The 12,123-nt window shown below is 46.1% G+C and overlaps 1 protein-coding gene across 2 annotated transcripts in view; it reads left to right on the plus strand.

Moving 5' to 3' along the window:
* The first annotated feature begins 9,245 nt into the window (after positions 1-9,245).
* NHSL2 (NHS like 2) overlaps positions 9,246-12,123 on the plus strand; it is a 46,968-nt gene continuing 44,090 nt past the window's right edge. For both annotated transcript variants that reach the window (XM_081336591.1, XM_081336592.1), the window contains exon 1: positions 9,246-9,505. In XM_081336591.1, the coding sequence (XP_081192717.1) occupies positions 9,382-9,505 (124 nt within the window). In that variant the 5' untranslated portion in view covers positions 9,246-9,381. The remainder of the gene's footprint in view (positions 9,506-12,123) is intronic.

Below are 12,123 nucleotides of genomic sequence, written 5' to 3' on the forward strand. Positions count from 1 at the left end.
AAAAAACATTATCATCACGAACTTCATCAGATGTTTAGAGTGGTAGTTAGACTGACATTGGAGATGAGAAGGGAGAATGAACGTCATGTGGTTATATTTCTGCAAGACAGTGTCTCTCAACCTTGACCTATTCTAGTTATGAGGACTTCAACTGGGGAATTCTGGATCTTGAAGTCCACACATTTTAAGTATGTCATGGTTGTGAAACACTAGCTATGGCTGTGGATTCGGGGACTAGGAAGGGAAAGGAGTAAACATGTTGGACAGAATTGAGTCCTGGAATTAAAAGGGGGGGGGCAGGATATGATGATGCATTTGTATGATTTAGCATTTGAATGAGTATTAGATTTAGAAGATATGTTATTATTTAGTTATTTTAAGTTGAGTTAAAGTGCGATAGGACTTAAAGTGTTATTATAGTTAGTTTGCATATTATAGTTTAAGATTGTTGCTCTGGGAAGTCAGGGGGGGAGGGAGAGGGAGGGGGAATTGGGTGGGGGTGGGGGGATGGGTTTTTATGTTTAAAATGTATCTGTAAAACTCTTTAATAAAAAAGAATATAAGACCTAATCCATCTCTGCTATTCAGAGATGTTTGAAAGTATGAACTTCATCTTGAAGGTCTGACTTGAAGATCAGTCTTGCAGGGGTAGCTGTCATGTGAGACAGCCTGCCCCCCCCTACCCCCTCCCCTGCTTCCAAATTCCATTTTTCCTCCCAGCCCATTGATAAGATCTGTTGCCTCACCACAACTGCTCTTGAATCTGCTCAGCTGCCTGATCCTTGGTCTCAACTCCAAGAGTGGGTTTCTGGTGTGGTGAAATCTCGCCTCCCATTCAAAGGTGGAGTCTCTTTGGTTTCAAGGTTTGGACAAGAGCCAAGGAGCTCCACCCTGGAAGACGGTGGGGGGGGGGAGATCAAGGCGGCGAAGGACTAGTTGGAAGGGAGCCGAAGGCAGGCTGATTTCCGTCATGTGAAAATGGGAGGCTCTGCTTTGACTGGTCAATTGTTTCATGGTGGGCTGGAGAGGATGATATTTTAAGTTTGTCCTTCAATGTTTGCGACTTGGAGTCCTTGACGCTGGCTGTGTTTGCGAGTGGGAAGGAGCCAAGCAGATTTTATACAAGGCGATCCACGGTCTTGGGGGTTTTTTTTGCAACTGAGAATCCAAGCTGCAGAAGAGAAGGTATGGTTGGATCAGTATTTTTTTTCCATCCTTGATTTGCCCTTCTCTTTGGTTCACCTAATGCTTACTTTTTCTTGGGATCGATGACAGGGGTTTTAGGAAGCAGTCGCTAGCTTTGTTGGCACAAGCTGGAAGAAGAGGCTGATCAGGGCTTGAGTCATGCCTGGTCATGCCTTGCATCAAGAATATAAGACCTAATCCATCTCTGCTATTCAGCTTAGCGTGCAGAATCATTCACTTTGGGGGTCTTCTCACTTCCTGACAGTTAGAACAACTAACCAGTGGAACAACCTGCCTCCAGAAGTGGTGAATGCTCCAACACTGGACGTTTTTAAGAAGAGACTGGCCAGCCATTTGTCTGAAATGGTATAGGGTTTCCTGCCTGAGCAGGGGGTTGGACTAGATGACCTCCAAGGTCCCTTCCAACTTCTTCTTCTTCTTCTTCTTCTTCTTCTTCTTCTTCTTCTTCTTCTTCTTCTTATTATTATTATTATTATTATTATTATTATTATTATTATTATTATTATTATTATTATTATTATTATTATTAGCCCCTGTTCAAGCAGGATACCCTCTACTACATCAGACAAATGATTGTCCAATTTCTTCTTTAAAACTTCCAGTAATGGAGCACCCACAACTTCTCAAGGCAAGCCTTCAGTAGGGCTTATGTCTGAAATCCTGAAAAGCAGCACAACGTAGGCCAGAGGTCCCCAACCTTTTGGGCATCAGGGACCGGTTCTGTGGTGAAAAGTTTTTCTGCGGACCAGAGAGTGCGTGGTTTTGTGTGCTGCCTGCATCCCACGGATGGGGCTTTGCTTGTTTGTGTAGACCGGTTGCTGGCATGCCGCGGCCCAGTACTGGTCCACAGACCCAGGGGTTGGGGACCCCTGATGTAGGGTATATAAACCCCAAGTCCCTGTTTTAGCCTTGATACCAGGGTTCTCTTTCCACTTCCTGTCAAAATTAAGGTGGGAAGTTACTTCAGCCTTGGCACAGAAACCCTTTAGAATGTTTGCAGCTTTCCTTCTACACAAAGCATTGTACAAACAGAGCTGCTGGGCAGGTAGTAGTGTTGGCTGGATTCCCACGTCACCCTAAACCAGGGTTTCTCAAACTTGGCAGTTCTAAGATGTGTGGACTTCAGCTCCTCTCCTCTGCTGGCTGGGGAATTCTGGGAGCTGAAGTCCATACATCTTAGAGCTGCTAAGGTTGAGAAATAAACTGTAAACCTGGTACTGAGTTAGCCAACTATGTTAAAATTAAAGTTTGATAAGTTCCTTATATTGATTTATAAGCTTTTAATATCTTTCCCTTTTACTTACTGGATTTTTTTGTTTTTTGCTTTTGCTTTTTCCTTGTTCAATGAATTGCTTAAAAATAAACTGTAAAATATAATGGCCATATTCATATAACAGATGTGAATGTGTCATAACTGTTTATTGTGCCCAAACAGATAAAAGTATATTATTTATACAGTGGCTGGGTTATTCAGCCCAGCAAAACATTTGCCAAGTTCCCAGCACAGGCTGAATCACTCGTGCATATTTTAGCTTAGCTTAACCGGTTGCGTGAACCGAACTATCATGTCATGTTATGCTCTCAGTAAGGAGTTGCAGCGGAGTTTAGAATTCATTCTGCCGAATTCTGGGACTCCGATTCCCAGAATTCGGCAGTCTCTCAATATGGCGAGTGTGAGCATCTGAACTGCCTTTGCATAATTACGCAATGCAATGTATTGCCCTGTCATTTTAGAAGCGCACACAAGGTGGCTAATGCACAGTCAGTACCAAGTGAAATAAAAGGGCAGAGGCCAGAAGGAAAATACAGTTGGGAGCATCATAAAATCACCGCCGTCCAGATTCATTGGCCTGTGTTACACGGGTAACGGAGTCAATTTTGCTGTCACTCAGTGTCTTTGCTTTTAACGTAATCAAATCGGTGGCAGCGGTTTCTTCACGGGTTTGCCTTTCTTTCATGCTTTTTCTAATCTTCTGTTCCAGAATAAACGCACGTTGCAAATTTTAAAAGTTTGATTAACAAGACGACACTATTCTTAAAAAGATTGGTTTTGGTGTGTAAATGTGCTCTGGCACTCCGTAGTTCGGATGCTGCAAAGGGAATAAAACTGCTGCATCTATTTACCGAACCTTTTATTTCACTTCAGGTAGTTAAATCAAGACAGAAAAAAAATGTTTCCTAAAGCAGCCATAGGAGTTTAGACGCACTCTTTTTTTTTGCAGTTATTTAATGGTGCTGTTCTTATCTCAAAGGGAAATGGTTGCTTTGTGATTGTGGTTGTCACGGGTTGATCACAAACAACCAGATGATAAATTTTCCCATGCTGGCTGGCGAATTCTGGGAGTTGAAGTCCACACATTTTAAAGTTAACAGGTCTTAGAAATACTGATAGAGATCATGTTGGGCATCACTCATAGAAGCGATCTTCGAGGATTTGAAGATAGAACATAAAATAATAGAGTTAGAAGGGACCTCAGAGGTCTTCTAGTCCAACCCCCTCCTTGAGCAGGAGACCCTGCTTGAGCAGGGGGCTGGACTAGAAGACCTCCAAGGTCCCTTCCAGCTTCTGTTCTACATTCTACATTCTACATTCTACATTCTATTCTATTCTATTCTATTCTATTCTATTCTATTCTATTCTATTCTATTCTATTCTATTCTATTCTATTCTATTCTATTCTATTCCCTATTCCCTATTCCCTATTCCCTATTCCCTATTCCTAATTTCTATTCTTCTATTCTATTCTATTCTATTCTATTCTATTCTATTCTATTCTATTCTATTCTATTCTATTCTATTCTATTCTATTCTATTCTATTCTATTCTATTCCTAAATTCTATTCTATTCTATTCTATTCTATTCTATTCTATTCTATTCTATTCTATTCTATTCTATTCTATTCTATTCTATTCTATTCTATTCTATTCTATTCTATTCTATTCTATTCTATTCTATTCTATTCTATTCTATTCATTCCAGACAAGGGATTGTCCAGTCTCTTTTTGAAAGCCTTCAGTGATGGAGCACCCACCACTCCTGAAGGCAAGCTGTTCCACTGGTTCATTGCTCTCACCGTTAGGAATTTTTTCCTTAGTTCCAGGTTGCTTCTCTCCTTGGTTACTTTCCATCCATTGTTTTTTTTTCTAGCCTATCTGTGCTTCGGAAAATAGTTTGACCACCTCATCTTTGTCAGAATCCCTCAAGTATTGAAACGCTGCTATCATGTCCCGCCTAGTTCTTCTTTTAATTAGACTAGACATGCCCAATTGCTGTAACCGTTCTTTGTACATTTTAGCCTCCAGACCCCTATTAATTTTTGTTGCTCTTTCCTGCTGCCTTCCAAATATGACCTCAGTTGAATACTTTAACTATTTGCATTAGGCTGGTCTTTTCCAATCACGGAAAAGCTTTTGGCTTTAGCAGGAGATTAAAATTGATGTAGGCACTGAAGGTTTGGTCCTGTGGTGACCACAACGCCTTTGTCAATTCAATCCGCCCTGAGGCTGCGTCTTCCCAATCAACTAGGGGAGCAATCATCAGAGTCAGAGTTCTTAAACATCTGAAAAGAACACTAGGCCAGCAAAGACTGTTCTTGCCAGGTTTTCCTTGCTGATGAGGGTTTGGGAAAGAAATGCAAGGAAACTGCACTTCGGTTTAATTTGCAAATGAACAAAATATCCCGGGTGTTAAAACCAAACCAAACCAGGATAGCGATGAGATAGAAAAGCTCTGCGTAATGGCATTCAGAAGGTGCTATTTTTATTTATTTATTTATTTTGCTGAAATGAGAACGTTCGACAGCTGATTTGTGTGGAAGGCTTCTGTCGGCATTTGTACCCATCGGACTTTTTTTTTCTCCCCTTGTGCGTGCAGATTTGTGCATCCAAGAGGCAAGGAAGGTGTTAACAAAGTACAAACTGTAATATATGCTCCCTTCCCCACTTTCTTCTATTTTTTCTCTCCTCTCTCTCTCTCTCTCTCTCTCCCCCCCCCCAGCCATCTGTTTCCAGCCCTCCTCCTTGCTTCTATTTGAATCTTAGGCTTTGACAAATAAAACCTTGTTTGGACTGAGGGTAAACCTGTTTTCCAAGACCTTGCAGGATCCTGAGAAGTTATGGTGGGGGGGAGGGGCAGGAACCAGGTCATGCTTGGCCAAGGTGATGAGATGAGGAGTCTGGAAGAGGAACACCACAACTGTACAGATGTGGGTTTGGGGGACTGGGCATGCACCACAGGTAGTCCTTGACGTATGACCACATTTTACATTGCCAAGTGAGACAGTTATTCAGTGAGTGTTACTCTATTTTGCAATATCTCTTGCCACGCTTCTTAAGTGAGTTGCGGCTGTTATGTGAATCTGGCTTCCCCATTGGCTTTGCTTGTTAGACGTTTGCACTACAACCGTCATAAATACATGCCAGTTGCCAAGCCTCCAAATTTCGATCACGTGGCAACGGGGATGCTGCAAATGTCATAACTGCGAAAAATGGTTGCGAGCCGCTTTTTCCCCAGTGCCGTTTGTAACTTTGAACAATCACAAAACCAACAGTTGTAAGTCTGCATTGCGCTGCAATCTTTGGATCTTTAACACTGAGTCTTCCGTGTCAAAAGACTCAGCTAAAGCTTCTAAGCAGCATTCCCATAGATTTAAAATGTCCAGAATTTAGATGGCACCAAAAAATGGTAGTGCTGCTTCAACAGTAATAAACCCAACAGTTTCTTCAGCAAAGTTTCCAACGGAGGACACAAATAGGCTCACAGAAGCATGCCTGGGGTTGATGTCCAGTCAGAACATTTCCATTCAGGGCTCCCAATTAAATTGATTGGCAGAAGATTTGGGCCAGAGTGAAAAGAGCAGCTTTTCCCCCCATCCATTCCTGTTCTTTACTATCAATTTGGAAGTTCCTATACCAGGCGTGTCCAACCTTGTCAACTTTTAAGACTTGTGGACTTCAACTCCCAGAATTCCCCACACAGCTGGAGAATTCTGGGAGTTGAAGTCCACAAGTCTTAAAGTTGACAAGGTTGGACATCCTTCTCTGGAGCCTCTCTCGAAACATTTGGCTTCCAATTGAGAGGGAAATGAAACCAGGTTAATGAGACAGGGCAAAGACTACTGTTGTCAAACCAAATCTCAGCTTTCTGAGCCTGATTGAATCAGAATTCACTGCTGGAAGACGTAGAAGTTGGATGAGATCCTTCAGTGCCTGACTGAGGGAGGATCTGGAAGAGGAGGAGTTTGTTGAGATCCTTTTGGCTTCCTTCTGATGGAAGCAGCCTCAGAATCCCACTGGATGAAAAGAACTGACATGAAAGGAAGAGATTGGTCCTGTGCCTTACGAGGTGGACCTCAGGATGTTGGTGCTATGGAGCTTGGTTTGGTCCAGGTTGATGGGACTTGAGGGTGCACTGATGAACTATTCAAAGCTCAACCATTCAGTTGTAGCACATGTCTCTCTGTCCCAATTGGGTTGTGCGCTTCCTGGAACAGTGAACATTTGGAAGTCATTGGTGGTGTGAAGACAAAGTGTAACACTTTCTCTATTATTGCTGTATCAGTTAGGCCAGGGGTCCTCTAACATGACCCTTTTATGACTTGTGGACTTCTACTCCCAGGATTCCTCAGCCATTACAGACCTACGATTATAATTCCACACTTGATCACAATCATAGTCAAGGATTACCTGTAAATGCAAATACAGCTCATGAGCCAGCCTTGCACAAATGCATCGTTTGTAAGGGTTTGGTATTTTTTCAACAACGTTGTGTTTCTGTGCATCATCTCATGTGGCTGGTGTGAGGCAACCGGCTGGTCCTGAGGCTAGAATCTGCAGCACAAATGCTTCTGGAAATGAGAAGCTGCTTTGCCAAAGGGATGCCAAGTACTGATCCAATTTGCATCTGTTTCCATAGCAACTTCCCAGGGCTTTCTGGTACTCCATCTTCTCAACACAGATGATGGTGGAAGGTTTGCTTCTGCTAGCAAGGAACAACAACAACAACAAAAAAGCTTTGTCATTTTTTCCCCTAGGTGAACCATTTCCCCTCTCCCCCAAGAAATAAGTATCCCCAAATCTCCAAACTGATCCACCCAACAACTCATGTGTCTAGCCCCCCCCCCTCTCCTTCTTTTCCCAGTTAACATGTGCTGGTGTCAATCTCTGTGCTATCTCCCACACAGGACCAGCACTTCCGCCCTTCATCTGTCAGAGACAAGAAACGGATGGATCTTAGCTGACTGGTAAAATGAGAAGCTATCTCTGATTTGAGAGATAGCTTCTCTCACTGAAAGCAGGCAATTTTTTTAATTTTTTTTTTTTGCAGATTAGTAGATATTCTTCAGTCTGAAACTCCTACCTTTAAAACTTACAGGCTTGTCAGTTCTATCTTCTCCCTTAATGATTGATCTTTCATCATCATCAAACGAGACCATTGGTCCTTCAAGTTTATTTGTAGAATGATGTTTCCCTTATCACTTCTTGGCCTCGGTCTTTAAAACCTGGACTGTGGGTATGCTCAAGGAAGGGCAGCAACCTTGGGTGAGCCTAAAAGGTAGTAAGAGTTGGATCTGATCAGCGTGGAAGACCACCAAGTCTTAAGATTGAAAGATAGACTTAGGTGTTGCACCACTGAGAAGTGTTTCCTTATGGACCGCTGGCCTGCGAGGCTGATTCTTGGGTTCAGCTTCTTGCTTTTACTTCCTGGGTCTAGGAAGAAGTTTCAGCCTCTCTCCGTGACTTCCTGCAAGTCATTTGATGCTGGAGCTGAGCCATTTTGCAAGAACCACTAGGACAAACAGGTAGAGTGATGGGGTTGCCACGATTGTCGATGACAGTGTTCTTCAACCGTAGCGACTTGAAAATGTGTGGACTTCAACACCCAGAATTCCTCAGCCAGCATGGGCACATTTCCAAGTTGTCAAGGTTGAGATACGCTAGTTTACGGATTGAAAGTTAAGTCGGGATGTTGGAGTTAACATTAGCCTGCACTCCTGCTTAATTCAGAAGCGGAATGCAAGGTTCGGTCTCTGAAGGACATCCACCTCCCGCTAGAATAGAGCCATAGGAAGGAGCTGTCCCATAGGACTCAGCAGCCTTGAGGCCAGGAAGAGCAAATAAATAAGGGAACGCTGGCAGGGACTGATGGGGATTGTGGTCCAACACATTGGAAGAGCCCTGGTGGCTAAGTGGTGAGAATGCCGACTGTCAGCAGTTCGATCCTGACCGGGCTCAAGGTTGACTCAGCCTTTCATCCTTCCGAAGTCGGTAAAATGAGGACCCAGATTGTTGGGGGCAATAGGCTAAGTTTAGAGAAGGTTGTGTACGTGCGAAGCGGTATATAAGTGAGGAAGAGCGAGGAAGGCTGCGGGGCCTCTGAGAACTGCTACTGCTAAGCTTGTAAGCCGCCCTGAGTCTTCGGAGAAGGGCGGGATATAAATGGAATTAAAATAAATAAATAAATAAATAAAAAAACTCTTTCCCCTGGCGGCTCATGAGGCGGGCGTCTGCTTCTGCTTCCAATCTGACCCCCACCCCCCCACCCCGCCCCCAAGTCCCACCCAGGGAAATCTTGGAGGGGGGTGGGTGTATTTTGATGTGGCTGCGCGGGTGCATTGAATCAGGCGCAGTTCCCTGGCCTTGGGCATCGCCACCCTTGGCTGCCCGAGGATGGCTACAGACGGGACGGGCCACCCGGGAATAGCACCCTTCGCTTTCGCCCACCGGAGCAGCGCCGCGTGGGCAAGGCGGTGGGGGGGGGAGGGAGGGGGGGGAAAGGAAAGCGCTCTGCACGTGCTCGGTAGCCCTTTTTCCAGCGTGGCAAGCGGCGGCTGCGGCAGCAGGCTCGATCCTGGGTGCGGGCGCTCGTTCCCGCTTTTCCACGCGCGTCTCCGCTCCGGAGGAGGGGTGGGGCCGATGGAGATCCCCTCCTTCCTCTTCCCCCCCCCTCCCCACGGTTCGTTCGCGGCCCGCCCGCGGGCGGGGGCAGGGAGCGACGGCGATGCGGCGGCGGCGGCGGTGGATCCGGCGGTTCGGAGCTGGGCAGCAGCTCGGCGGCGGAGCCCCGGCGGAGGTCGCTTGGCTCCCGGCTCCGGACCGAAGGCTCGGCGATGCTCCACGGCTTGCCGCCGCAATAGAAGCAGCAGCAGCCGCAGCAGGAGCCTCGCGTCGCCAAGATGGGCAATTCCCCGCCGGTGATGCTGGGGAAGACGCCGCGCGGGAAGCGACCCCAGCGGACTGCCGCCGTCTCGCCTTCCTCCTCCTCTGCCTCGCCGGCCACGCGGCCCGAGCTACCAACAGGTAGGGGTCGGGGGTCGACCGGGAAGGGGATGAGGGGTGTGTGTGTGTTGGGGGGGGGAGGTGGGGAGAACCCCGTCTTCAGCTTTCGCCGTGCCAGCTCACAGCTTTGCCAGTCTTTCCCTCTCTCTGTGTGTGTGTGGGGGGGGCTACAGTTCCCATCATCCGAAGCCCCAAGTTGGAGAAGGGCCGTCGTGCCCTTCTCTCTCCCGCCCCCGGCTTCTCCCCCACCGCCAATCCCATCCCTTCTGAACGTGTGAAGCAGCCTCAGCGAAACCCCAGCCTTGCGCTCAGGGTCTGAACTTCGGACGCGCGAGAAAGTCTCGACCCACCCCTGAGCGCAAGGCTGGGGTTTCGCTGAGGCTGCTTCACACGTTCAGAAGGGATGGGATTGGCGGGGCTAACACTCGCACCAGCGCTTCTCCCCCCCGCCCCCCCTAAATAAATAAATAAATAAATAAATAAATAAATAATCCTGGCCGTCTCCAGTGAATGTCCGAACGGTTGTGAGAATCGGAAGAAACAAGGACGGTTTGACACCCCCCCCCCCCTTGGAAAGCTTTAAGGTCGTTCAGGAGACCTGCTGCTGCTGCTGCTGCTGAAGTCTTCTCTCAAGGCTGTATGAATGCCTCTTGCAGGCCTGGAGGCAAATTGGGGGAAAGGAGGGGATGGAAAGTAAGGGGGTGGGGTGGGGAATAACTCTCTTCTATGGATGCTTTTTCCAGAATTCTCTCTTTTCCTCCAGGCCAAAGAGTGCCTGGGATGTACTACCTGGGATCCACCAGGATGCAGTCCTAACTGGATGCAATAGCTGGGTTTGCTAGCTTAAAAGGTGGTGAGTTAGTTCTCTTGGCTGTGCTATGCAAATCCCCAGAACGGGGCTATTGTATGGTGGATTACCCGTCTTCTTGCTTAATAGGTTGTGTGAACGCAGCTATAGGAGTTTCAGTTTAAGAAGCAGAGACTGGAGTCTACTGCCTACCAGGGTTCCTTGTCCTTCCAGTGCCTGAAAATAATCACACCCCACAGCCGTAAGATGGGAACACATTGTGTCCTGAAGATGGCCCATCTGTTGTGTTATGTCTGCGGTTTTTGGATACTTATAGACTGTTTAAAGGATTGAAAAGGATTGCGAAGATGCTGAGCAGACTTTATACCCCACATTCCTTTTGTTACAAACTGATATCCTGCAGAGCTGATTTGCATAACTGCCTCCATCCCTCTTTTTCCGGCAGTGAGTGAACAGGTTGAGAATTTCATCATGCTTTCTAATAGGAAAGTGATTATTTCTTAGTTATTTTTTAAGTACCAGTCCCCTTTTGCTATACAATTCATTAAAGCTACGTTAAATATACCATTTATTCCATTCAATTGTGTCTGCTTTTTTTTTTGGAGATTGCCTAGACATATCCCAGTAGTTTTCTTGGCACGTTTCCCCCCCCCCCCAAAGTGGTTTGCCATTGCCTCCTTCCTAGGGCTGAGAGAAAGTGACTGGCCCAAGGTTACCTAGTTGGCTTTGTGGCAAAGGTAAGACTAAACTCACAGTCTCCCAGTTCTTTCCACCAAACTGGCTTTTGTGGAGATACATATGATGGAAATTAAATGCCACGGCAGTCCCTGGAATGTACCTCAGAACTGCTTCAGTGACTCCATCCGGCCACCTCGTTCTCTGTCGTCCCCTTCTTCTCTTGCCCTCAACCTTTCCCAGCATTAGGCTCTTCTCCAGTGAGTCCTTCCTTCTCATTAGGTGGCCAAAGTATTTGAGTTTCACCTTCAGGATCTGGCCTTCTAAAGAGCAGTCAGGGTTGATCTCCTCTAGGACTGACCGGTTTGATCGCCTTGCAGGGACTCGCAGGAGTCTTCTCCAGCACCAGAGTTCAAAGGCTTCAATTCTTTGGTGGTCATTTTCTTGTCTGCAGCATAAAAGGAGGCTGCCTTTATCCACAATGTTTTCTCTTGACTTTCCTGATTAACCTGTAACTCTGGGTTTTTCCTTGAGGTCTCCCATCCAAGTATTAACCAAACTCGCCTCTGCTTAACTGCTGAAGTCAACTGCTGCCCACCTCCCTTTGCAATTTCTTCCCTATTCAAGGTTGTTTGAAAGCAACCATTTACCTTTTGCTCAGAAGTCATGTACTGTTAACCCTCTGCTTATGGCCACAGTTGGGAGTGGAATTTTGGTTGCTACGCAATGAAGTCGTTGAGGAAGGACCGGACCCGATTTTACGACCTTTTTTTATCGTGGTTGTGAAGCAAATCACAAATCACAAACCACATGGTTGTGAAGCGACTCACATGGTCATCAAGTTGATCTAGCTTCTCCAATTTTGGAAACTTGGCTAGGAAGGTTGCAAATCATGATCACATGCTGCTGGATGTTGCAGTCGGTGGTAAATGCCAGCCAGTTGCCCAAGCGCCTGAATTCCGATCACACAATCAGGAAGGTGGTGCAACAGTCATAAGTTCAACTTAGAGGTCCTAAGTCACTTTTTCTGAGCCCGTTGTAACTTCAAACCGTTGTTAAATGATCGTAAGTCAAGGATTACCTTTACCAGCATTTGCTAGAAACAGATCTTTTGCAATCTTCAGTCTTTCAGTCTTGAAATTAGTTGGAACAGGAA

This window comes from Vipera berus (genome assembly GCF_964194415.1).
Source record: "Vipera berus genome assembly, chromosome: 11".
Lineage (NCBI taxonomy): Eukaryota > Metazoa > Chordata > Lepidosauria > Squamata > Viperidae > Vipera > Vipera berus.